Genomic DNA, 27,600 nt, shown 5'->3' on the forward strand with positions numbered 1-27,600 from the left:
GAATGACTTAACTATGTATTTTGTGAAGTAGCCATTCTTGATTAATCATTGTTCTTCCAAACCCATTTAGCCTGCCACTGAAATACAAAACTCTTTTCCAAATGAAGCCTTCGAATGCAAGAAGGAACAACCTTTGACAGCAGGTAAATTTCAACTTATGTAAAGACGAATATTTCAATATTGGACATTTTGATAATAGTCTTTCTATCCCCAATGCTGTATTTTTTTCAACTTTGCTGAAAAAAATTTGATCTAGATAATGCCAATACTGGTATTTGTGTTTGAAAACCCAATCTTACAAGAACAGTAATTTACAATATTTTAAAAAAACATGTAGCCTTATTCTCAAGTGTTTCCACTTTTGTATCCTGAAACTGTAATGTTTTCTATTTTGAACTTAGTGTATTTCTTAAAGATTCAAGGAGGTGAATTTTGAAAGTCTAATTTTTGTTTAGTTCTTTGAAGCTTGATTCAAATTCCACGGTTTACTTCGGGGATTGCATCTTTTATTAATATAACACTTGTTTTTTAACATTAATTACCTCATTTCCGGTGTTGTCACTTTGAGAATCCTAAGAAAATCGGTAACTCGGATTAGCGAACTCTGTGTGTTTGTGTGTATGTGTCTGCATGTGTGCCTGTGTGTGTCTGTTTATGCGTGTGGTACCTTTCCCTTGTAAAGATGAGGATAGTAATTAGTCACTTATTTGTGAATATTTGATAAACACACTCTTTTTCATGAAACTGTGATTCTGAAGCCTTTGGCTTTAGAGTCTTTGTATAGTACTACCGTTTATTGCCTAGAAGTAAGCAATATTCTAAACTATTTTAAAAACTATTCTTATGCATATTTAAACATTTTACAACATGTGTGCAAGTTCATATTTAATATGTAAAATATTTTTCAACTTCTAAAGCATACATGGTTGTACAGTGTAATATTGTAATATTCAGCAATTCTTTTTTTATCTGCATTATAATTTTTAGAGACATCCATAAAGAGCACAGTTAAGTGTCTTTTTAAATATTAGGTTGTTTATGAAATTCCATTGTATGACTACACCATAGTTAATTGCACAATTTTGATGCTGATTAATAATAAATAAAAATGAAAGCATGCAGATTTCAGAGTCTTTAAGTTAGTTTTATCTGCTGATTTTTTAGTTATTAGAAATTAAAACTACAATATTTAAAGTATTTCTTTTTGGAATCATACATTCCACTAACAATTTGACCTGTGACCCACAGATTATTAGAGCTATGGTGTTGCAACTTGTTAGATCTCTGAAATTATCCAGGGTACACTTCTAAAAATGAGTGAAAATGGTGGCTTACCAAAGTATGATTTGAGTTTCTTGGACCCTCTGCATGAAATGTGAATTTTGGGGATGCTGATCACAAGTTAAATTTGCTTTTTAAAACTGGGTATACAGTTGATGGATGTCAAATGATAAACGAATCCTTAATGATGAAACGGTCTTTTAAGTTTTAGTTGTTCATGTTTGCTTTTTTCTTTAACCTGATGCAAATAGTTGTAATTTGTACTTTTTGTTGATAAAGAAAACTGGGCGTTGTTTTTGGTATAAATTCATTTTCTGTCTCATGGGCCTGAGCTCTGCAAGTCTTGTGTGGGCCTTCATTGTATCCTGAGACATGTGGGAACGTTAGATTACTTAAGATTGCTTGAGATTGCTGTGTCAATCAAACTAAGTAATACTACAAAATAAAAATTTACAAAGAAATGAGAGATGATAGGTAAAGTTTTCTGAAGGAACAGCAAATACAGGACATACTGTGTTTCACAGGAGAAGAGGGTATGATTGCTTTGTGAAGAAATAATTCATACAATTTAGTCAGATTTCTATTTTTCTGCATTCTAATGAATGATAGAATGTTAATTTTCAGACTTTTTAGATTTCAATTCTAATGGATTGACTATAGAAGTAGTGATTGTAATCGATACAAAGAATATACGGGCTACAGAGGAAAAACCACAGATTCATGAATGAAAGCAGATTTGTATATGTTTTGAAAATTTATAATAGAGAAATGTTCTCATGGATGTATCTATGATTAACCTTTTATAGATCAGATGATCCCATCAGAATCCAAACAAAAGGACAATGAAGAAAATTCTTGGGATCTAGAGGTACTATGTATCATCAGTGTTTTCTTAATATTAGTATTGCATGATATGAAAACACAAAATCAGAGGCTTAGACTTTATTTTCTCACTTCTGCATATGTCATCCCCAAATTATTTTTGGTATTTTTCAGAATATGCTTCATAGAGAATCTATGTGCTGAGTAGGTTACTACTTCATAGTGAAATTCTGCTAATTTGTCGGATTAATTTAAGAAGCTAGTGTGGCATAGTATAAAAAATAAGGCTTAGAAGTCACTAGCAATTCACATGGGATCTGAAGTACGTTTGTCTAAAAGCAAAAGAATTATACTGAGTCCAGTTATGGGCAAATATATGATTCTGTGGTTTATCTAGATGTACAAAAGTTCTAATTGGATTCATAGACAGTTTAAACTGCAGTATTTTAAAAGCTGGGACCTGAAAAGTTAATGGCTGGGACTTGAACATATTGACATAATCTTTATTGTTCAGTATAGAGCTGAGGGAACATTTCGGGAAAAAGACAAGTCTAAGGAATAGGAAACCTGGTGGGACTATAATAACAAGAGTATTGGTTGACTAGTCTTTTAAAAAATATAAATTATTTTCACAAATAGAACTCCTTGAGTCCCTTTGTGGCAGTCAAGCTGCAGCAGCGTGAGCGTCAAATAATAGTGATGTATTTTAAGGTCACAGCTGTGGAAAGACATAGAAAGTATCTGACCTCTTACAAACAAGCAGCTGCTGCCTGGTGGTAACAGCAAAGGGTGGAAGTCAACAGACAGGTAGATTTTATCTGATTTGTCATTAGACAAAAAAACTTTAATATTTGTTTCTTTCATTTAAATATAACATAATTTTTTTCTTAGTGCATTTACATTCTATTCAGGCACTTTTTTTGTCAGCATAGATATGTCAAAAACATGTTGCTGAATTTAGGCCCCTGTTTACCAAAATAAAGCAGCTTTTCAACATTCTGTGCATATATTATATGACAGACTCTAAAAGTTCTCTTCATGACATGCATCATTTTTAACACTAAATAATTCTATAATCATGAATATTTTAAATGTTAAATCTGGCCTTCAAATGTTTAATATTTTAAATGTTTAATATTTTAAATGTATAATGGCAAGCAGCAAGTGTGTTGTATTGTGTTTGAAAAGTCATATTTAGTTTTGATGAGGACTACAACATAAGTTAGATATTTTTAAGAGAGATACTTTTTGAAATATGCAAGAGTGAATTTTTTCATGAATGTGATTTCTTTCTCCTGCTCAGTAACCAAGTTAATGGTTGCATGAACGTAAAGATAAGCTTGATGTAGAGAGAGTTAAATGAGGATTTCTGTCAAAATGTTTTGATTCTCTATGTGTCTGCTCTTTAGTCAAATTGGTTGTAAAGTAGGAAATTGTGTTTTAAAAAAAGATTTTAATAAGGAAATTTTGATACTCTTCATTATTAGGATTTTTCCATTTAAATTATTTATTGATATTACTTTTAACAGAGTGACCGTGAGACTGTTTCACAGAAGGATGTGTGTTTACCCAAGGCTACACCTCAAAAAGAATTCCATACGATAAGTGGAAAATTAGAAGGTAAGAACCATTTTTTATTGAAAATGTCATTTGACCAAATATTTCTCTAAACTGATGAGGAAGGATATCCTCTAATAGCCAAAGAAAATTACCTCCTAAATGCAAAGCACAGAAAAAAAGAGAAGTGAAAGTTGAATGGTGATAAGTTATACGTCTTATCAGGTGTTAGCAACAGACTATATTGAGAGCGCTGAAAAGGAGTTGAATTACTAGTTTGAATTGAAGATATTCCAAGACCTGAGGAAAATGAGAAAATAAGAAAGAAGAAAGTAGTAAAAGAGGAAATGAAGCCTGAGAAAGTAGAGCGTACAGAGAGTACATGAAGGAACAAGAAGCAGGTTTATATAATGGAGGATGATAAAATGAAATGATTCTTTACAAAAAGATGGGGTATGGTTAGAAATTTGGGAAGAATAAAAAGTGACCTTCTCGTACCAAAATATTCCACAGAATTACAGCAAAGGTATTCTGATTTTTCCTATCTTTCTCACTGGTGGGAAGCCATTAGGGATGGAAGCACCTGATCATGGAGAGCTGTGTTCTATTTGCAATAGGTGAGAGTAAGCATATATGCACGGCCACACATGTATATAATTTGTCATATGCACTCCATATAGACCAGAAGTTTTCATAGAAAATCAGCAGAGAACTTTGTTAACAATTCACACTGTGATTCAGCCGACTTGGGATTCTGCATTTTTAGTAAGTTCTCAGGTGATGCTGATGATGGTGGTCCTTGGACCTTGCTCTGAGTTATTTTTGATATAAATTCATTTTCTGTCTCACGGGTTTGAGAGCTCCTCAAGTCTTGTGTGGGCCCTGATTTTTATCCTATAACATGTGGGAATGTTAGATCACTTAAGGCAACTATTGTTTCCTATACATTTCTGATGTTTCTCCAAGGTGTCACAAGGTGACTCTGAATATATTGCTGCATTAGAGAAGAACTGTGTCATTGTAATTAAAGCAGTTCTTAATTTATATGCAATAAAAGTTTTTTAAGCTTATCTTCCTTAAACATATACACAGTCAAAACACACCCAATACGCTGTCATGGCATATTGAAATGTAAAAGGGTTGGACATATAGTTTACTAACATCAAGAAGTTAATATCTCTAAGAAATCTTATTTGGTGATGAATCATCTCTTTTGGAAAACTTTGTAATAGAGATTGCTGAGTCAATCATGCTGAGTAATACTACAAAATAAAAATTTACAGAGAAATGAGAGATGATAGGTAAAGTTTTCTGAATGAACAGCCAATAAAAGACATACAGTGTTTCACGGGAGAAGAGGGTATGACTGCTTTATGAAGAAATAATTCATACAAGTTTGTCAAATTTCTATTTTTCTGCAATCTAATGAATGATATAATGTTAAGTTTCAGACTTTTTAGATTTCAATTCTAATGGATTGACTATAGAAGTAGTGATTGAATAGATAAAAAGAATATACAGGCTACTGAGGAAAAACCACAGATGTGTGAATGAAAGATTTATATATGTTTTCAAAATTTATAGTAGAGAAATGTCCTCATGAATATATCTGTCATTTAACTTTTATAGATCAGATGATCCCATCAGAATCCAAACAAAAGGATGAAGAAGAAAATTCTTGGGATTTAGAGGTACTATGTATTACCAATGTTTTTTTAATATTAGTATTGCATGATATGAAAACATAAAACCAGAGGCTTAGATTTTATTTTCTCACCTCTGCATATGTCACCCCCAAGTTATTTTTGATATTTTTCAGGTTATGCTTAATAGAGAATTTATGTGCTAGGTAGATTACTGCTTCATAGTGAATTTTTTTGAAGAAGATTTTAATTAGGAAATTTTGATACTTGCTATTATTAGGATTTTTCCATTGAAATTGTTTACTGATATTGCTTTTAACAGAGTGACCGTGAGACTGTTTCACAGAAGGATGTGTGTTTACCCAAGGCTACACCTCAAAAAGAATTCCATACGATAAGTGGAAAATTAGAAGGTAAGAACCATTTTTTATTTAAAGAGTCATTGGACCAAATATTTCTCTAAACTGATGAGGAAGGATATCCTCTAATAGCCAAAGAAAATTACCTCCTAAATGCAAAGCACGGAAAAAAAGAGAAGTGAAAAGGTGATATGTTATACATCTTATCAGCTCTAGGCAACAGACTATATTGAGAGTGCTGAAAAGGAGGTGAATTATTAGTTTGAATTCAAGATATTCCAAGACCTGAGGAAAATGAGAAAGTAAGAAAGAAGAAAGTAGTAAAAGAGGAAATGAAGACTGAGAAAGACAGAGCGTACAGAGAGTATATGAAGGAACAAGAAACAGGTTTATGTAATGGAGGATGATAAAATAAAGTGATTCTTTACGAGAAGATCGGGTAATGTTAGAAACTGGGAAGAATATAAATTGAACTTCTCGTACAAAAGTTTAGCAGAGAATTACAGCAAAGGAATTCTGACACTTCCTGTCTTTCTCACTGGTGGGAAGCCATTAGGGATGGAAACACCTGACCATGGAGAGCTGTGTTCTATATGCAGTAGGTGAGACTAAGCATATATGCACGGCCACACATGTATATAATTTGTCATATACACTTTGTATAGACCAGAAGTTTTCATAGAAAATTAGCTGAAAACCTTGTTAACAATTCACACTGTGATTTAGCCAACTTGGGATTCTGCATTTTTCATAAGTTATCTGGTGATGCTGATGCTGGTGGTCCTTGGACCTTGCTCTGAGTTATTTTTGATGTAAATTCATTTTCTGTCTCAAGGGCCTGAGAGCTCCTCAAGTTTTCTATGGGCCTTGATTTTTATCCTATAACATGTGGGAACATTAGGTTACTTAAGGCAATTATTGTTTCCTATACATTTCTGATGTTTCTCTAAGGTGTCACAAGCGAACTCTGAAGATATTGCTGCTTTAGGGAAGAACTGTATCTTTGTAATTAAAGCAGTTCTTAATTTATATGCAATAAAAGTATTTTTAACTTATCTTCCTAAAACATAAACAAAGCCAAAACACGCCCAATAGGCTGTCATGGTGTATTGAAATGTAAAAACGTTGGACATATAGTTTACTAACATCAAAAAGTTAATATCCCTAAAAAATCTTATTCATTGATAAATCATATTTTTTGACCAACTGTGTAATAAAGACTGCTGAGGCAATCGAGCTAAGATATACTACATAATAAAAATTTACAAAGGAATGAGAGATGATAGGTAAAGTTTTCTGAATGAACAGCCAATAAAAGACATACAGTGTTTCACGGGAGAAGAGGGTATGACTGCTTTGTGAGGAAATAATTGATACAAGGTAGTCAAATTTCTATTTTTCTGCATTCTAATAAATGATATAATGTTAATTTTCAGATGTTTTAGATTTCAATTCTAATGGATTGACTATAGAAGTAGTGATTGTAATCAATAAAAAGAGTATACGGGCTACGGAGGAAAAACCACAGATTCGTGAATGAAAAATTTGTATTTGTTTTTAAAATTTATAGTAGAGAAATATTCTCATCAATGTATCTGTGATTAACTTTTTATAGATCAGATGATCCCATCAGAATCCAAACAAAAGGACGAAGAAGAAAATTCTTGGGATTTAGAGGTACTATGTATTATCAATGTTTTTTTTAATATTAGTATTGCATGATATGAAAACATAAAATCAGAGGCTTAGACTTTATCTTCTCACCTCTGCATATGTCACCCCCAAGTTATTTTTGATATTTTTCAGGATACACTTAATACACTTTCAGAATACCTAATCTATGTGCTAGGTAGATTATTGCATCATAGTGAAATTTTTTAAAAAAGATTTTAATTAGGAAATTTTGGTACTTTTTATTATTAGGATTTTTCCATTGATATTGTTTACTGATATTACTTTTAACAGAGTGACCGCGAGACTGTTTCACAGAAGGATGTGTGTTTACCCAAGGCTACACCTCAAAAAGAATTCCATACGATAAGTGGAAAATTAGAAGGTAAGAACCATTTTTTATTTAAAGAGTCATTTGACCAAATATTTCTCTAAACTGACGAGGAAGGATATCCTCTAATAACCAAAGAAAATTGCCTCTTGATGCAAAACATGGAAAAAAAGAGAAGTGAAATGGTGAAAAGTTATACGTCTTATCAGGTGTTGGTAACAGACTATATTGAGAGTGCTGAAAAGGAGCTGAATTATTAGTTTGAATTTAAGATATTCCAAGACCTGAGGAAAATGAGAAAATAAGAAAGAAGAAAGTAGTAAAAGAGGAAATGAAGACTGAGAAAGACACAGTGTGCAGAGAATACATGAAGGAACAGGAAGCATGGTTATATAATGGAGGATAATTAAAAAAAATGATTCTTTAGGAGTAGATTGGATGTGGTTAGAAATTTGCGAAGAATATAAACGGACCTTCCGGTACTGAAATTTACCAGAGAATAACAGCAAAAGTATTCTGACTCTTCCTGTCTTTCTCACTGCTGGGAAGCCATTAGGGATGCAAACACCGGACCATGGAGAGTTGTGTTCTATTTGCAATAGGTGAGACTAAGCGTATATGCGCGGCCATACATGTATATAATTTGTCATATGCACTCCATATAGACCAGAAGTTTTCATAGAAAATCAGCTGAGAACCTTGTTGACAATTCACACTGTGATTCAGCCGACTTGGGATTCTGCATTTTTAATAAGTTCTCAGGTAATACTGATGCGGATGGTCCTTGGATTTGCTCTGAGTTATTTTTGGTATAAATTCATTTTCTGTCTCAAGGGCCTGAGAGCTCAAGTCTTGTGTGGGCCTTGATTTTTATCCTATAATATGTGGGAACATTAGGTTACTTAAGGCAATTACTGTTTCCTATACATTTCTGATGTTTCTCCAAGGTGTCACAACCTGACTCTGAAGGTATTGCTGCATTAGGGAAGAATTGTGTCGTTGTAATTAAAGCAGTTCTTAATTTATTTGCAATAAAAGATTTTTAAGCTTATATTCCTAAAACATATACACAGCCAAAACACGCGCAATATGCTATCATGGCATATTGAAATGTAAAAGGGTTGGACATATAGTTTACTAACATCAAAAAGTTAATATTCCTAAAAAACCTTATTCGTTGATAAATCATCTTTTTTGTTGAACCGTGTAATAGAGATTGCTGAGTCAATTGAGCTAAGATATACTACAAAATAAAAATTTACAAAGAAATGAGAGATGATAGGTAATAGAAAAGTTTTCTGAATGAACAGCAAATATAGGACATATAGTGTTTCACGGGAGAAGAGGGTATGACTGCTTTGTGAGGAAATACTTCGTGCAAGTTAGTCAGTTTTCTATTTTTCTGCATTCTAATGAATGATATAATGTTAATTTTCAGACACTCAGATTTCAACTCTGATGGATTGACTACAAAGTAGTGATTGTAATCGATAAAAAGAATATATGGGCTACAGAGGGAAAGCCACAGATTAATTAATGAAAGAATTGTATATGTTTTTAAAATTTATAGTAGAGAAATGTTCTCATGAATGTATCTGTTATTAACCTTTTATAGATCAGATGATCCCATCAGAATCCAAACAAAAGGAAGAGGAAGAAAATTCTTGGGATTTAGAGGTACTATGTATTATCATTTTTTTTAATATTAGTATTGCATGATATGAAAACATAAAATCAGAGGCTTAGACTTTATCTTCTCACATCTGCATATGCCACACCAATTATTTTTGATATTTTTCAGGATACACTTCATAGAAAATCTATGTGCTAGGTAGATTACTGCCTCATAGTGAAATTTTTTTAAAAAGATTTTAATTAGGAAATTTTGATACTCTTCATTATTAGGATTTTTCCACTGAAATTATTTATTGATATTACTTTTAACAGAGTGACCGTGAGACTGTTTCACAGAAGGATGTGTGTTTACCCAAGGCTACACCTCAAAAAGAATTCCATACAATAAGTGGAAAATTAGAAGGTAAGAACCATTTTTTATTGAAAAAGTCATTTGACCAAATATTTGTCTAAACTGATGAGGAAGGATATCCTCTAACAGCCAAAGAAAATTACCTCCTAAATGCAAAGCATGGAAAAAAAGAGAAGTGAAATGGTGAAAAGTTATACGTCTTATCAGGTGTTGGTAACAGACTATATTGAGAGTGCTGAAAAGGACGTGATTTATTAGTTTGAATTCAAGATATTCCAAGACCTTAGTGAAATGAGAAAATAAGAAAGAAAAAAGTAGTTAAAGAGGAAATGAAGACTGAGAAAGAGTGTACAGAGAGTACATGAAGGAATAAGAAGCAGGTTTATATAATGGAGGATGATAAAATGAAATGATTCTTTACGAGAAGATCAGGTACGGTTAGAAATTTGGAGAAATATAAAGTGACCTTCTCGTACCAAAATGTACCAGAGAATTACAGCAAAAGTGTTCTGACTCTTCCTGTCTTTCTCACTGGTGGGAAGCCCTTAGGGATGCAAACACTGGACCATGGAGAGTTGTGTTCTATTTGTAATAAGTGAGAGTAAGCATATATGCACGGCCACACATGTATATAATTTGTCAGATACACTCCATATAGACCAGGAGATTTCATAGAAAATCAGCTGAGAACCTTGTTAACAATTCACACTGTGATTCAGCCGACTTGGGATTCTGCATTTTTAATAAATTCTCAGGCGATGCTGACGATGGTGGTCCTTGGACCTTGCTGAGTTATTTTTGGTATAAATTCGTTTTCTGTCACGGACCTGAGAGCTCCTCAAGTCTTTTGTGGGCATTTATTTTTATCCTGTAGCACGTGGGAATGTTAGGTTAATTAAGGCAATTATTTTTTCCTATACATTTCTTTTGTTTCTCCAGGGTGTAACAAGATGACTCTGAAGATATTGCTGCATTAGGGAAGAACTGCGTCATTGTAATTAAAGCAGTTCTTAACTTATATGCAATAAAAGCTTTTTAAGCTTATATTTCTAAAATATATACACAACCAAAAGACACCCAATACGCTGTCATGGGGTATTGAAATGTAAAAGAGTTGAACATATAGTTTGCTAACATCAAAAAGTTAATACACCTAAAAAATGTTATTTGTTGATAAATCATCTTTTTTTGATGAGCTGTGTAATAGAATTTGCTGAGTCAATCGAGCTAAGATATACTACAAAATAAAAATTTACTAGGAAATGAGAGATGATAGGTAATAGAAAAGTGTTCTCAATGAACAGCAAATATAGGACATACCGTGTTTCATGGGAGAAGAGGGTATGACTGCTTTGTGAGGAAATACTTTGTGCAAGTTAGTCAGCATTCTACTTTTCTGCATTCTAGTGAATGATATAATGTTAAATTTCCGACGTTTTAGATTTCAATTCTAATGGATTGACTACAAAGTAGTGATTGTAATCGATAAAAAGAATATACGGGCTACAGAGGAAAAACCACAGATTAATGAATTAAAGAATTGTATATGTTTTTAAAATTTACAGTAGAGAAATGTTCTCATGAATGTATCTGTTACTAACCTTTTATAGATCAGATGATCCCATCAGAATCCAAACAAAAGGACGAGGAAGAAAATTCTTGGGATTTAGAGGTACTATGTATTATCAATGTTTTTTTAATATTAGTATTGCATGATATGAAAACATAAAATCAGAGGCTTAGACTTTATCTTCTCACCTCTGCATGTGTCACCCCAATTATTTTTGATATTTTTCAGGATACGCTTCATAGAGAATCTATGTGCTAGGTAGATTACTGCTTCATAGTGAAATTTTTTTAAAAAAAATTTTAATTATGAAATTTTGGTACTTTTCATTATTAGGATTTTTCCATTGAAATTATTTATTGATATTACTTTCAACAGAGTGACCGTGAGACTGTTTCACAGAAGGATGTGTGTTTACCCAAGGCTACGCCTCAAAAAGAATTCCACACGATAAGTGGAAAATTAGAAGGTAAGAATCATTTTTTATTTAAAGAGTCATTTGACCAAATATTTCCCTAAACTGATGAGGAACGATATCCTCAAATAACCAAAGAAAATTACTTCCTAAATGCGAAGCACGGAAAAAAAGAGAAGTGAAATGGTGAAAAGTTATACGTCTTATCAGATGTTGGCAACAGACTTTATTGAGAGTGCGGAAAAGTAGGTGATTTGTTAGTTTGAATTCAAGATATTCCAAGACCTGAGGAAAATGAGAAAGTAAGAAAGAAGAAAGTAGTAAAACAAGAAATGGAAGACTGAGAAAGACAGAGTGTACAGAGAATAAATGAACAAGAAGCATGTTTATATAATGGAGGTTGATAAAATAAAATGATTCTTTATGAGTACATCAGGTATGGTTAGAAATTTGGGAAGAATGTAAAGTGACCTTCTAGTACCAAAATTTAGCAGAGAATAATAGCAAAAGTATTCTGACTCTTCCTGTCTTTCTCACTGGTGGGAAGCCATTAGGGATGCAAACAATGACCATGGAGAGCTGTGTTCTATTTACAATAGGTGAGACTAAGCATATATGCACGGCCACACATGCATATAATTTGTCATATACACTCCATATAGACCAGAAGTTTTCATGGAAAATCAGCTGAAAACCTTTTTAACAATTCACACTGTGATTCAGCCGACTTGGGATTCTGCATTTTTAATAAGTTCTCAGACGATGCTAATGCGGATGATCCTTGGACCTTGCTCTGAGTTATTTTTGGAATAAATTCATTTTCTGTCTCAAGGGCCTGAGAGCTCCTTAAGTCTTGTGTGGGCCATGATTTTTATCCTATAATATGTGGGAACGGTAGGTTAATTAAGGCAATTATTTTTTCCTATACATTTCTGATGTTTCTCCAAGGTGTTACAACCTGACTCTGAAGGTATTGCTGCATTAGGGAAGAATTGTGTCATTGTAATTAAAGCAATTCTTAATTTATATGCAATAAAAGTTTTTAATCTTATCTACCTAAAATATATACACAGCCAAAACATGCCCGATACGCTGTCATGGCATATTGAAATGTAAAAGTGTTGGACATATCGTTTACTAACATCAAAAATTAACATCCCTAAAAAATCTTATTCGTTGACAGTCAATTGAGCTAAGATATACTACAAAATAAAAATTTACAAAGAAATGAGAGATGATAGGTAATAGAAAAGTTTTCTGAATGAACAGCAAATATAGGACATACAGTGTTTCACGGGAGAAGAGGATATGACTGCTTTGTGAGGAAATACTTCATGCAAGTTAGTCAGTTTTCTATTTTTCTGCATTCTAATCAATGATAAAATGTTAATTTTCAGACTTTTTAGATTTAATTTCTAATGTATTGACTACAGAAGTAGTGATAGTAATTGATAAAAAGAATATACAGGCTAAGGAGGAAGAACCACAGATTCGTGAATGAAAGATTTGCATGTTTTTAAAATTTATAGTAGAGAAATGTTCTCATGAATTTACCTGTGATTAACCTTTTGTAGATCAGATGATCCCATCAGAATCCAAACAAAAGGACGAGGAAGAAAATTCTTGGGATTTAGAGGTACTATGTATTATCATTTTTGTTAATAATAGTATTGCATGATATGAAAACATAAAATCAGTGGCTTAGACTTTATCTTTTCACCTCTGCATATGTTACCCCAGTTATTTTTGATACTTTTCAGGATACGCTTCATAGAGAATCTATGTGCTAGGTAGATTACTGCTTCATAGTGAAATTTTTTAAAAAAGGTTTTAATTAGGAAATTTTGGTACTTTTCATTATTAGGATTTTTCCATTGAAATTATTTATTGATATTACTTTTAACAGAGTGCCCATGAGACTGTTTCACAGAAGGATGTGCGTTTACCCAAGGCTACACCTCAGAAAGAATTCCACACGATAAGTGGAAAATTAGAAGGTAAGAACCATTTTTTATTGAAAAAGTCATTGGACCAAATATTTCTCTAAACTGATGAGGAAGGATATCCTCTAATAGCCAAAGAAAATTACCTCCTAAATACAAAGCATGGAAAAAAAGAGAAGTGAATTAGTGATAAGTTATACATCTTATCATGTGTTGGTAACAGAATATATTGAGGGTGCTGAAAAGGAGGTGAATTATTAGTTTGAATTCAAAATATTCCAAGACCTGAGGAAAATGAGAAAATAAGAAAGAAGAAAGTAGTTAAAGAGGAAATGAAGACTGAGAAAGACAGAGCGTACAGAGAGTAGTATATGCAGGAACAAGAAGCAGATTTATATAATGGAGGATGATAAAATGAAATGATTCTTTACAAAAAGATCGGATATGGTTAGAAATTTGGAGAAATATAAAGTGACCTTCTCGTACCAAAATGTACCAGAGAATTACAGCAAAAGTGTTCTGACTCTTCCTGTCTTTCTCACTGGTGGGAAGCCATTAGGGATGGAAGCACCTGACCATGGAGAGTTGTGTTCTATTTGCAATAAGTGAGAGTAAGCATATATGCACGGCAAGACATGTATATAATTTGTCATATACAGTCCGTATAGACCAGAAATTTTCATAGAAAATCAGCTGAGAACCTTGTTAACAATTCACACTGTGATTCAGCCGACTTGGGATTCTGCATTGTTAATAAATTCTCAGGCGATGCTGACGATGGTGGTCCTTGGCTCTGAGTTATTTTTGGTATAAATTCATTTTCTGTCACGGTCCTGAGAACTCCTCAAGTCTTGTGTGGGCCTTGATTTTTATCCTGTAGCATGTGGGAATGTTAGGTTAATTAAGGCAATTATTTTTTCCTATACATTTCTGATGTTTCTCCAAGTTGTCACGAGCTGACTCTGAAGATATTGCTGCATTGGGGAATATCTGCATCATTATGATTAAAGCAGTTCTTAACTTATATGCAATAAAGCTTTTTAAGCTTCCATGCCTAAAACATATACATAGCCAAAACAGACCCAATATGCTGTCATGGCATATTGAAATATAAAAGGGTTGGACATATAGTTTACTAACATCAAAATGTTAATATCCCTAAAAAATCTTATTCGTTGATAAATCATCTTTTTTGAAGAACTGTGTAATAGAGATTGTTCAGTCAAACGAGTTAAGTAATACTACAAAATGAAAAATTTACAAAGAAGTGAGAGATGATCAGTAATTAAGGTTTTCTGAATGTACAGCAAATATAGGACATACAGTGTTTCACAGGAGAGGAGGGTATAACTGCTTTGTGAGGAAATGCTTCATACAGTTTAGTCAGTTTTCTATTTTTCTGCATTCTAATGGATGATATAATGTTAATTTTCAGACTATTTAAATTTCAATTCTAGTCAATTGACTATATAAGCAGGCATTTTAATCGATAACAAGAATATACAGATTACAGAAGAAAAACCACAGATGCGTGAATAAAAGTTTTATGTATGTTTTTAAAATTTAAAATAGAAAATGTTCTCATGAATGTATCTGTGATTAACCTTTTATAGATCAGATGATCCCATCAGAATCCAAACAAAAGGACGAGGAAGAAAATTCTTGGGATTTAGAGGTACTGTGTATTACTATTGTTTTTTTAATATTAGTATTGCATGATATTAAAACATAAAATCAGAGGCTTAGACTTCATTTTCTCCCCTCTGCATATGTCACCCCCAAATTAATTTTGATATTTTTCAGGATACGCTTCTTAGAGAATCTATGTGCTAGGTAGATTACTGCTTCATGGTGAAGTTTTCTTAAAAAAGATTTTAATTAGGAAATTTTGATACTCTTCATTATTGGGATTTTTCCACTGAAATTATTTATTGATATTACTTTTAACAGAGTGACCGTGAGACTGTTTCACAGAAGGATGTGTGTTTACCCAGGACTGCACCTCAAAAAGAATTCCACATGATAAGTGGAAAATTAGAAGGTAAGAACCATTTTTTATTGAAAAAGTCATTTGACCAAATATTTGTCTAAACTGATGAGGAAGGATATCCTCTAATAGCCAAAGAAAATTTCCTCCTAAATGCAAAGCACAGAAAAAAAGAGAAGTGAAATGATGAAAAGTTATACGTCTTATCAAGTGTTGGCAACAGACTCTATTGAGAGTGCTGAAAAGGAGCTGAATTATTAGTTTGAATTCAAGATATTCCAAGACCTGAGTGAAATGAGAAAATAAGAAAGAAGAAAGTGGTAAAAGAGGAAATGAAGACTGAGAAAGAGCATACAGAAAGACATGAAGGAATAAGAAGCAGGTTTATATCATGGAGGATGATAAAATGAAATTATTCTTTTCAAAAAGATCGGATATGGTTAGAAATTTGGAGAAATATAAAGTGACATTCTAGTACCAAAATGTACCAGAGATTACAGCAAAAGTATTCTGACTTTTCCTGTCTTTCTCACTGGTGGGAAGCCGTTAGGGATGGAAGCACCTGACCATGGAGAGCTGTGTTCTATTTGCAATAGGTGAGACTAAGCATATATGCACGGCCACACATGCATATAATTTGTCATATAAACTCCATATAGACCAGAAGTTGTCATAGAAAATCAGCTGAAAACCTTGTTAACAATTCACACTGTGATTCAGCTGACTTGGGATTCTGCATTTTTAATAAGTTCTCAGGTGATGCTGATGCGGATGATCCTTGGACCTTGCTCTGAGTTATTTTTGGTATAAATTCATTTTCTGTCTCAAGGGCCTGAGAGCTCTTCAAGTCTTGTGTGGGCCTTGATTTTTACCCTATAACATGTGGGAACGTTAGATTACATAAAGCAATTATTTTTTCCTATACATTTCTGATGTTTCTCCAAGGTGTCACAACTTGACTCTGAAGATATTGCTGCATTAGGGATGAAATGTGTCATAATTAAAGCAGTTCTTAATTTATATGCAATAAAAGATTTTAAGCTTATCTTCCTAAAACATATACACAGCCAAAACATGCCCAATATGCTGACGTGGCATATTGAAATGTAAAAGGGTTGGACACATAGTTTACTAACATCAAAAAATTAATATCCCTAAAAAATCTTTTTCACTGATAAGTAATCTTTATGGAAGAACTGAGTAATAGAGATTGCTGAGTCAATCGAGTTAAGTAATACTACAAAATAAAAATTTACAAAGAAATGAGAGATGATAGGTAATAGTAAAGTTTTCTGAATGAACAGCAATATAGGACATAAAGGGTTTCACGAGAGAAGAGGGTATGACTGCTTTGTGTGGAAATAATTCATACAAGTTTGTCAAATTTCTATTTTTCTGCATTCTAATGAATGATATGTTAATTTTCAGACGTTTTAGATTTCAGTACTAATGATTTGACTACAGAAGTAGTGATTGTAATAGATAAAAAGAATATAAGGGCTACAGAGGAAAAACCACAGATTCGTGAATGAAAGATTTGCATATGTTTTTAAAATTTATAGTAGAGATATGTTCTCATGAATGTACCTGTGATTAACCTTTTATAGATCAGATGGTCCCATCAGAATCCAAACAAAAGGATGAAGAAGAAAATTCTTGGGATTTAGAGGTACTATGTATTATCAGTGTTTTTTTAATATTAGAACTGCATGATACGAAAACATAAAATCAGAGGCTTAGACTTTATCTTCTCACCTCTGCATATGTCACCCTAAATTATTTTTGATAGTTTTCAGGATACGCTTAATAGAGAATCTATGTGCTAGGTAGATTACTGCTTCATTGTGAAAATCTGCTAATGTATAGGATTAATTTAAGAAGCCAGCGTGGTATAGTGGCTTAGAAGTCACTAGCAATTCACATGGGATCTGAAGTACGTTTGTCTAAAAGCGAAAGAATTACACTGAATCCAGCTATGGGCAAATATATGATTCTGTGGTATATCTAGATGTACAAAAGTTCTAAATGGCTTCATAGAGAGATAGTTTAAACTTCAGTATTGTAAAAGCTGGAACGTGAAAAATTAATGGCTGGGACCTGAACGTATTGACGTATCTTTATTGTTCAATATAGAGCTGAGGGAACATTTCAGGAGAAAGAAAAGTCTGAGGAATAGGAAACCTTCTGGGACTGTAATAACAAGAGTGTTGGTTGAGTATTCTTTTAAAAAATATAAATTATTTTCACAAATAGAACTCCCTGAGGCCCTTTGTGGCAATCAAGCTGCAGCAGCATGAGCGTCAAATAGTAGTGATGTATTTTAAGGTCACAACTATGGAAAGACATAGAAAGGATCTGACCTCTTACAAACAAGCAGCTGCTGCCTGGTGGTAACAGCAAAGGGTGGAAGTGAATAGACAGGTAGATTTTATCTGATTTGTCATTAGACAAAAATACTTTAATATTTGTTTGCTTTCATTTAGACATGACATAATTTTTTTCTTACTGCATTTACATTCTATTCAAGCACTTTTTCTGTCAGCATAAATTTTGTCAAAAACATATTGCTGATTTTAAGCCCCTGCTTACCTAAATAAAGTAGCTTTTTCAACATTCTGTGCATACATTATATGACAGACTCTAAAAGTTCTCTTCATGACATGCATCATTTTTAACACTAAACAATTCTATAATCATGAATATTTTAAATGTTTAATGTGGTATGTGTTATGGCAAGTAGCGAGTGTGTTGTATTTGTTTGAAATGTCATATTTAGTTTTGATGAGGACTACACATAAGTTAGATATTTTTAAGAGATAATTTTTGAAATATGCATGAGTGAATTTTTTCGTGATTGTGACGTATTTTTCCTGCTCAGTAACCAAGTTAATGGCCACATGAATGTAAAGATAAGCTTGATGTAGACCGTATTACGTGAGGTTTTCTATCAAAATGTTTTGGTGCTTTATACATATCTGCTCTAAAATTGAATTGCTTGTGAAGTAGGAAACTGTGTTTTTAAAAAAGATTTTAATTAGAAAATTTTGATACTCTTCATTATTAGGATTTTTCCATTTAAATTATTTATTGATATTACTTTTAACAGAGTGACCGTGAGACTGTTTCACAGAAGGATGTGTGTTTACCCAAGGCTACACCTCAAAAAGAATTCCATATGATAAGTGAAAAATTAGAAAGTAAGAACCATTTTTTACTTAAAAAGCCATTTGACCAAATATTTCTCTAAACTGATGAGGAAGAATATCCTCTAATAGCCAAAGAGAATTACCTTCTAAATGCAAAGTGCGGAGAAAAAGAGAAGTGAAAGGGTGATAAGTTATACATCTTATCAGGTATTGGCAACAGACTATATTGAGAGTGCTGAAACGGAGCTGAATTACTAGTTTGAATTCAAGATATTCCAAGACCTGAGGAAAATAAGAAAATAAGAAAGAAGAAAGTAGTAAAAGAGGAAAAGAAGACTGAGAGAGACAGAGTGTACAGAGAATACATGAAGGAACAGGAAGCATGTTTATATAATGGAGGATGATAAAATGAAATGATTCTTTACAAAGAGATTGGGTATGGTTAGAAATTTGGGAAGAATAAAAAGTGACCTTCTAGTACCAAAATTTACCAGAGAATTACAGCAAAGGTATTCTGATTCTTCCTGTATTTCTCACTGGTGGGAAGCCATTAGGGATGGAAGCACTTGACCATGGAGAACTGTGTTCTATTTGCAGTAGGTGAGAGTAAGCATATGTACACGGCCACACATGTATACAATTTGTCATATACAATCCGTATATACCAGAAGTTTTCATAGAAGATCAGCTGGAAACCTTGTCAACAATTCACACTGTGATTCAGCCGACTTAGGATTCTGCATTTTTAGTAAGTTCTCAGGTGATGCTGATGCTGGTGGTCCTTGGACCTTGCTCTGAGTAGCAAGAGGAGAGGCCATTCTTGGGAAAAATGTGGAAGAGGAGCAATTGGGTAGAAGGTTGCAGTGGAAAAGGGTCAGGGGAAAGGATTATGTTGATCTTACTTCTGAGTGTGTTTTGAGCCAGAGGTGAAGAAGGAAGGGGCAACACAATAGAAATTATAGAAGGAAGATATTACCACTAAACAAAGAGAAAGGAAAGAGTGGGGAAAAGAAGTTTAACAGGTGTTGAATGGGAAGAATCAAGAGCACAAGTCTAGAGATTATTTTTACTAAAGAGGAGAGATTGTGAGGCAGGAAGCAGGGGACAAGGGAGAAGCCAGCTAGATTATTTTGGATTTTCTATGAAGGAAAATTGAGTGAACTCACTTCAGAAGCATCTAGAATATTTTTACTGCAGAATGTTAGAGTGTTGGTGCGCCAGAGACGACTGGAATCATGAGGGTTAGTAGAATTGGACTAAACCTCAGTGTCTCATTAATTTTCTTTATTAATATGAGGCATCAAATATATATATGTATATATTTTGTTGATATTTGCAATTTGAATAAGAGATGCTTGAATGTAAGAACCTTGGCTTGGCTTTATTTTTAAGGAAGCAAATTGTGTTGGTAAAATTGCCATTTTATAAAAATTCATTAGAGAATAACATGATACACCAAACCAGACTAATTTAAGAAACCATAAAATTCTGAATTTATGACTTGAATACTTAAGTTATTGTTATTCATAGGTATTATGCTGATTTTTACATAGAAAATGTTATTAATATTTAACAAGTCTGTTGCAAATAAATTAAAAACAAATATGTCAATATTGAAAGCTTATTAAATTTGCTATTCTTGATGAGGTTTGTACATTTTCCTCCATGAGTGGATCAAGAAATACTGAGATGGCTAAGCTAGAAATTACAAAAATGTTGGCATACTATTATACCATATGGGTATGAAAATCAATGAATATTTATATTTAGTATTATGCCATAAGTATATATCCAAGCTGATTAATTCATAACATTTTCACTGCTGAGATGTTAATTCTACATTCAGCTGAACGCTCATTCAAACTGTGTACTTTCTCAATGACAGGGCATATTAAAGAACATGATGAATGTTTGTAATGTAATGATATAAATTATTACTATTACTATTATTATTATTTTTGAGATGGAGTCTCGCTCTGTCGCCCAGGCTGGAGTGCAGTGGCCGGATCTAGGCTCACTGCAAGCTCCGCCTCCCGGGTTTACGCCATTCTCCTGCCTCAGCCTCCCGAGGAGCTGGGACTACAGGCGCCCGCCACCTCGCGCAGCTAGTTTTTTGTATTTTTTGGTAGAGACGGGGTTTCACCGGGTTAGCCAGGGTGGTCTCCAACTCCTGACCTCGTGATCCTCCCACCTCGCCCTCCCAAAGTGCTGGGATTACAGGCTTGAGCCACCGCGCCCGGCGATATAAATTATTATAATGTATTGCATTAAAGACACCTGGTGTAGCATTCAACTTTCAGTCTTTGCATTTATTTTCTCAGTGTCATGATTTGCTCCTCTGATTCAAGATCACTTCTCTCCTCATCACTGAGCATATACATATTGGTATTACACTTTTTGCAAAAATCATACATAAATGGTTGTACAATGTTCTTGTCATTCTATAGCAACTTTTTATTTTTTGTTCAGCGATTAGCTCATTTTTCATTTATTTTAAGATTTTAGGCTGTGCGCGTTGGCTGACGCCTGTAATCCCAGCATATTGGGAGGCTGAGGTGGGCGGATCACGAGGTCAGGAGATCGAGACCATCCTGGCTAACATAGTGAAACCCCGTCTCTAGTAAAAATACAAAAAATTAGCCGGGCGTGGTGGTGGGCGCCTGTAGTCACAACCATTCGGGAGGCTGAGGCAGGAGAATGGCGTGAACCCAGGAGGCATGGCTTGCAGTGAGCCCAGACTGCAGCACTGCACTTCAGCCTGGGCCACAGGGCAAGACTCCATCTAAAAAAAAAAGAAAAAAAATTCATAGTGTGCATTTTTACTTTGCACCACATTTAATTAGACTCTCTTCATGGTGACTAAAAAGCAACGTAAATATAATTACAGGTGTTAACAAGCCTTTGTTAAAGTGTATGTTCTACTTCATGCTATATTAGAAATTAAAAGTGAAGTACTCAAAATACAAGTATGCACAGACATACATTTCAATAGCCATTATAAATGTGGCTCACTAATCTTTAGAGCGATGCCATGTGACCTGTCCTGACTCTAAAAACTCCAGTGTACCCCTTTACAAAAATAAAAGTAACAAAAAAATAACTAAGGTAGTATTTCCCTTCCTGGTTCCTCTGCATGGATTTTGAACTTCAGGGATTATCAGATCACGATTTAGAACCAGTTTTCAACCATACATGGGATTCTTAAGTGCCAAGTGATAAATGGTTCCTTGATGATGAGATAGCCCTTAATGTTTCATCTCTTCGTGTTTTGCTTTTTTATCTTGTGTTAGAAAGTTTAAAGCCAGCTATTGTCTTTATAAGGGAAAATATTTTGGTTACATATTCATTTCCTGTCTCATGACACTCTGCTTTCTTTGCACTTAGTGAGGATGTACATTTATCAAATTTTTACCTAAAACAAGCAGATGAATTAATGGTATCATTTCTTATATATGAATTTCTAAGATTTCTTCACTGCTTCAGAAGTAAATTTTAAAGATATTAATGAATCGAGAAGGACCTTCTCATTGTAATTAAAGCAGGTTTTTATTTAAAGTGTATTGAATACAATTTTAAGCACTTTTTTTCTAAAACACATACATGCAATATGGTCATGCATATTTAGCCTTCAAATGGGTAGACATAAATTTTGTGTGTTTTAGAGAGTTTATATCCCTGAAGTGTCTTAATTATTGATCAATTATCTCTCAATGAAAACCACATATGTAGTTGGTATTTCTAAATGTACTAAAGTGTGTCATACTGAAAAAATAAAAAAGTAGAGAAAAATGAGAGATTAAACATGTTTTATTCATGTTATTTGATGAAATGAGATATATTTCTATATCAAAGAGATGTCTGCTTTTTCTTGAAGCTAAGTTTTCTATAAGAATTTTTTCATAACAGTAGTTTAACAACTCACATGGTAGAACAGATAGAATTAGTTTTAGAAACAAAACAATTGTAATATTCATTCCTTGAACACTAAAACTGTTATTTTCAATAACCATTATTCTAACATTGAAATACGCAGGTTAATGATATGTAAAAAGCCTCTGGAAATTTACTTCTAGTTTTTGATACTTTCATATTAGAATTCTTTTTTTTTCTTTTATTGAGACAGTGTCTTGCTCTGTCATACAGGCTGGCGTGCCGTGTCATGATCTTGGCTCAGTGCAACCTCTGCCTCCTGGGTTCAAGTGATTCTCGTACCTCAGACTCCCATGTAGCTGGGAATACAGGCATGTGCCACCATACCTGGCTGATTTTTGTATTTTTAGTGGAGACTGGGTTTCGCTATTTTGTCCAGGCTGGTTTAGAACTCCTGGCCTCAAGAGATCCGCCCTCCTCAGCCTTACAAAGTGCTGGAGTTACAGGCATGAGCCACTGCACCTGGCCTGTATTGGTTTGTGAATGGGTGTGCTTGAACCTTTTTGTATAAGTGGATCAGGAAATTTTAAGAGAACTAAGCTAGAGAACCCCATCAATGTAAAAATACTTGTATTTCACAGAGGTACAAAAATGAATATGTTTATTAACTTTTATTCTATAATTAGATATGCTGACAAATTTAGAACATTCTCTGTAATGATAAGTAAATTGTACTTTTGAAATCTCATCACAGCTTTGCAATTCCTAAATTACAGGACAAATTGAAAAACATAATAGCTACATGTAGTATATTGACATAAGTGATTCTGATGTGTTTCCTTAACAATATAATATTGCATTCTACCATTATCTTGGGTATTTATTTTTGTTGGGGGGTGGTGGGGGCATGACTTGGTCATCTTATTGAATACAACTTCTTTCCTTATACAGCAGCTTACTCTTACTTCTATTAGGATTTTTGTGCTTTAGTTATTGTCACTTTAAATATATTTTCACTGTTGAAATCTTCACAGCATGTTTGGTGAAATCTATTTTTGAAATTTTCTTAGGTATATTTCTGTCAAGTAGGCATGTTAACAAATACAATCACCCAAAAGAACCCAAAACTTAGTGTAATCCCTTTTCAATTCAAGCATGAGGATTCATCTTCATATTCACACTGTATGAATGTTTGGTAGGCTTTGACAGGCTTGCATATAATCAATTATATACGTCCCTTTTCTTTTAGAGTCTCCTCATAAAGATGGTCTTCTGAAGGTAATACCTTTTATATTTTTATCTTGAGTATTAACTACATATTTTATGAAGTATACATTATATATTAATTATTTTGTTTCCAAACCCTTTAGCCTACTTGTGGAATGAAAGTTTCTATTCCAAATAAAGCCTTAGAAGTGAAGGATATACAAACATTCAAAGCAGGTAAATTTTGTAATTTTAATTTTACTCTGGAAAGAAGAATATTAAAATATTTGAAATGCTGAGAGCCTTTTTATTCCCAATGTTGTTTTCTTTTCAAAATTTGATGGGAAAATTTGATACAAATAATGCCAATGTTAGTATTTATGTTTGAAAAAATGCCATTTACAAGCATAAGATTTAGAGATTTAAAAAAAAAAAAATCCGCTTTACTTCATGTGGTTCTACTTTAATGTCCTGATAGTATAAAGTTTCCAACTTGCAATTTCTGTATGTGCTTGGTTTCAAGGCAGGTGAAATTTGAGACTGTCAAATATTTGCAGTGGTTCAAATACTGACTGGAATTCTGGTAATTACCTAGAGGAAAATTTCACTTGCTGACATGACAGCTATGAGTGTTGTCACTCTGAGAATCTAAAGAAAATCAGTTTTTTTTTTAATTAGCTGACTGAATGTGTGTGTGAGTGTGACTTATAATATTAAAAAGTAAATCAAGCAATCATTCCTTGATGACTCTTTGCTACACAGTGTTTTAGAAGAGTGACTCCAAAGCATTTGGCCTTGGTGTCTTTTTATGCTACTGTAATTAATTGCCTAGAGGTACAAAACAGCCTGAATTAGTTTTTTGTTGTCATTTCCATGCATGTTTAAAACATTTTACAACAGGCTGTGCACGGTGGCACATGCCTGTAATCCTAGCATTTTGGGAGACCAAGGCAGGCAAGTAACTTAAGGTCAGGAGTCCCAGACCAGCCTGGTCAACATAGTGAATCCCCGTCTCTACTAACAATAACAAAAAATAGCCAGTTGTGGTGGTGGGTGCCTGTAATCTCAGCTACTCTGGAGGCTGAGGCAGGAGAATCGCTTGAACCTAGGAGGCAGAAGTTACAGTGAGCTGAGGTTGTGCCCCTTTAGCCTGAGTGACAGAGTGAGATTCCATCTCAAAAAGCAAACAAAAAAACAAAAATTCTCAACATATGTGTGCGGTTATAGACTATATGTAGAATTTGTTTTCTTGTCTTATTGTACTGTACATATTATATTGGAACTTCCTTTTTTGTTTACTTATCATATATTTTAGTTGTACTTAATGCAATTAGCTCCACTTTGATTTGAGGCCTCATAGTTTGTCATTTTAACTCTGAAAGCATTTAATTAGGCTGTCTTTCATAGCCACTAAAAGTCAACATTAAATGACAGCTTGTATCAGAGAGCTTTTATTGAAGTGGGAGTATTTACTGCTTCAATTAATGTTAAAAATTAAAGTGAAAATATTTAACATACAGGAATACATTTTAAATATTTATCTTTTTGGAGACAGAGTTTCACTCTTTCGCTCCTGCTGGAGTGCAATGGCGTGATCTCAGCTCACTACCACCTCTGCCTCCCAGACTCAAGTATTTCTCCTGCATCAACATCCCAAGTACAAATACTCATTTGTACCAGTCACTAGAAAAGCAAATGTGATTAGTGTGATTAGCTTAGAATCATTTCTTGTTTTGTAGATGAGATGGGAGTAATGGGATAATAAATATATAAATTAACTTGTGTTTCTGTAGCAAGAAAGAATAAATAATGGTTATGTGTAGGAAGCCAGCAATATTTTCTGCAGGGATTCATTGGAATTGTTTGAGGAGCAGCGTCCCAAGATTAGATTAAAGTATTAGGGCATACTGGTCATGGTACAAACCAGAGATTTGCAAACTTCTCCTGTAAAGGGCCAAACAGGAAATATGTTAGGTGATGTGGTCTCTATCACAGCTTTCCAACTCTGCCATTGTAGCATGAAAGCAGTCATAGATAGTGTGTGAGGAAATAGGCATGATTGTACTCCAATAAAACTTTGTCTAAAAACCATTTGGTGAGCTGAATTTGGAATTCCATAACCATGGGTTATGGAATACAACAGTTTGCATTAGGTCCCTTAATTGAGCCTGCGATACCGAGGCTCCACTAACTTTAAGCAGCTTTTTCCATACTTTTATATACTGTTTCTGCTGATAATTGTTGTCCCATGATGAAACCCTAGCCTGAACAATTCTCCCGGAACTTGGAAATCCTGAGTGGGCACCAATGACTTACTGACTCACTTACTGCGCAGTCCTTTTCACCTTCATTTTTGAGTGGTCCGTCGTGATCCTTTTGCAGCATTCATCTTGCGGGTCACCACCTGCGGGTTCCATCCTGTGGAACCTGACCTAGCAAGGGATGAGAGACGTACACTGAAATAGATATTTTGCCTGTCAGTGCGGCTCAGGGGCTTTGCTGCCTGAGTCTGCATTGTTGGCTCGATGAGGTGGCAGAGTTCGCATTATTTAGTACAGAGTAAATGACAAAGATCTCGAATAAACACCACTAGAGTGTAATTAACATTGCTGACCCCCAGTACAGAGCAATCATGCACCCTCGGATGATCAAAGTTTGGTCTTAGGACCACGTGAGTAAACAAGCTATTTGGATAAACTCTGCCACATTCCCTAGATGTTTGCTATATTGCTATCAACTCAAAGTAAAGAGGATTAGGCTACTTTCAGCCAAATCATTTACTGAAGCTATGCAACCCCACCGGCCTTCCAAGAAGGTTCGTGTCTATTTTCTATAACCATCTTGATAATTTTTCTAACCACTTTGTCCGATCCCCTACAGGTAGGGTTTCTTTTTCCCTGTGAAAGCCATCAGTTAAGGGGCCATGTCTAACTAGGAAATATAAATATAAAATAAATAAGTTTGTATTTCCAGTGGGAATGGAAAGATAAAGAAAATGCAGAAAAGAGGTACAGTTAATATGATTTACTGATTATTGAGTTTAAAAAGCTAGGGGAGAGAAAAAATCTCAGGTCATTCATAAGTTTCCACGTGGGGAATGCTCATGGGGAAGGAGTCAGAAATTGTCAGGTCAACAGAAAAGTGCAAACAATCATGGGACAGACCAACAATTTTCTTCACATATTGAGTTCAATGAAACATTTATGTGGGATATTTTCAGTAGGTAATTGGATTATTATAGGTATTTCTAGCTGGAGATAGAACTCTGGTTGGAGATGCAGGCTTAGAATAATTTTATTATAATTTTTAGACAAAGCCATAGATCTCAATGAGTATATCCATGATGCAGAAGATGTAGAATAAGAGGAAAGCCATTGACAAAACCCTGGAAATATCAACATTTTACAGAGTCAAAGGACTTCGTAAAGGAGACTGAACAGTGGCTAATGAAAAGTAGGAGAGGAGTGAGAGAAAATGATGTGGCAAATTTCTTTTAAATGTGAGAATTTCAAGCAGTGAGATTACTGAAAAGTCAATTGGAGTTAACTTACAAGTTCTGCAGTGATAATCTGTTCAAAAGAATTATTTTAGAGTTGTTAGGTACACTGTTGATGTGGTTAATATTTCTGGTGTCCAAGAAGAAATCTCCCAAGATCCTACCTAATGCTTTGCAACTGAAGCAGTCAACATACCCAGGGTCTGGAAAATTGTCTAGACTGGGGAGTATGCGTGCCAGCATTTTTCCAGAATTGTCAAAACCTAAGGGTCTTGTATAAGGAAAAGTGCTGTCTTTTTTATGTGCTTCTTGTGGAGAG

The 27,600-nt window shown here is 33.9% G+C and overlaps 2 protein-coding genes across 2 annotated transcripts in view; both read left to right on the forward strand.

Moving 5' to 3' along the window:
- The window catches only part of LOC105470746 (ankyrin repeat domain-containing protein 30B-like), a 135,950-nt gene that overhangs the window by 49,531 nt on the left and 58,819 nt on the right, over positions 1-27,600 (forward strand). Inside the window, exons 20-35 of the mRNA XM_071068734.1 lie at positions 71-143; positions 2,088-2,149; positions 3,633-3,762; positions 9,280-9,341; positions 9,612-9,702; positions 11,262-11,323; positions 11,597-11,687; positions 13,031-13,126; positions 13,208-13,269; positions 13,540-13,630; positions 15,190-15,251; positions 15,527-15,617; positions 17,171-17,232; positions 18,670-18,760; positions 23,829-23,857; positions 23,950-24,022. Of these exons, the coding sequence (XP_070924835.1) occupies positions 71-143; positions 2,088-2,149; positions 3,633-3,762; positions 9,280-9,341; positions 9,612-9,702; positions 11,262-11,323; positions 11,597-11,687; positions 13,031-13,126; positions 13,208-13,269; positions 13,540-13,630; positions 15,190-15,251; positions 15,527-15,617; positions 17,171-17,232; positions 18,670-18,760; positions 23,829-23,857; positions 23,950-24,022 (1,228 nt within the window). The remainder of the gene's footprint in view (positions 1-70; positions 144-2,087; positions 2,150-3,632; positions 3,763-9,279; positions 9,342-9,611; positions 9,703-11,261; positions 11,324-11,596; positions 11,688-13,030; positions 13,127-13,207; positions 13,270-13,539; positions 13,631-15,189; positions 15,252-15,526; positions 15,618-17,170; positions 17,233-18,669; positions 18,761-23,828; positions 23,858-23,949; positions 24,023-27,600) is intronic.
- On the forward strand, positions 4,758-9,305 carry LOC139356365 (ankyrin repeat domain-containing protein 30A-like). Its single transcript, XM_071070182.1, has 4 exons — positions 4,758-5,351; positions 5,626-5,716; positions 7,278-7,339; positions 7,628-9,305. The coding sequence occupies exons 1-4, from the start codon at positions 5,211-5,213 to the stop codon at positions 7,766-7,768; spliced, it is 435 nt and encodes a 144-aa protein (XP_070926283.1). The 5' UTR covers positions 4,758-5,210; the 3' UTR covers positions 7,769-9,305.

The sequence above is a fragment of the Macaca nemestrina genome, chromosome 9, assembly GCF_043159975.1.
Source record: "Macaca nemestrina isolate mMacNem1 chromosome 9, mMacNem.hap1, whole genome shotgun sequence".
NCBI classification, from domain to species: Eukaryota; Metazoa; Chordata; class Mammalia; order Primates; family Cercopithecidae; genus Macaca; species Macaca nemestrina.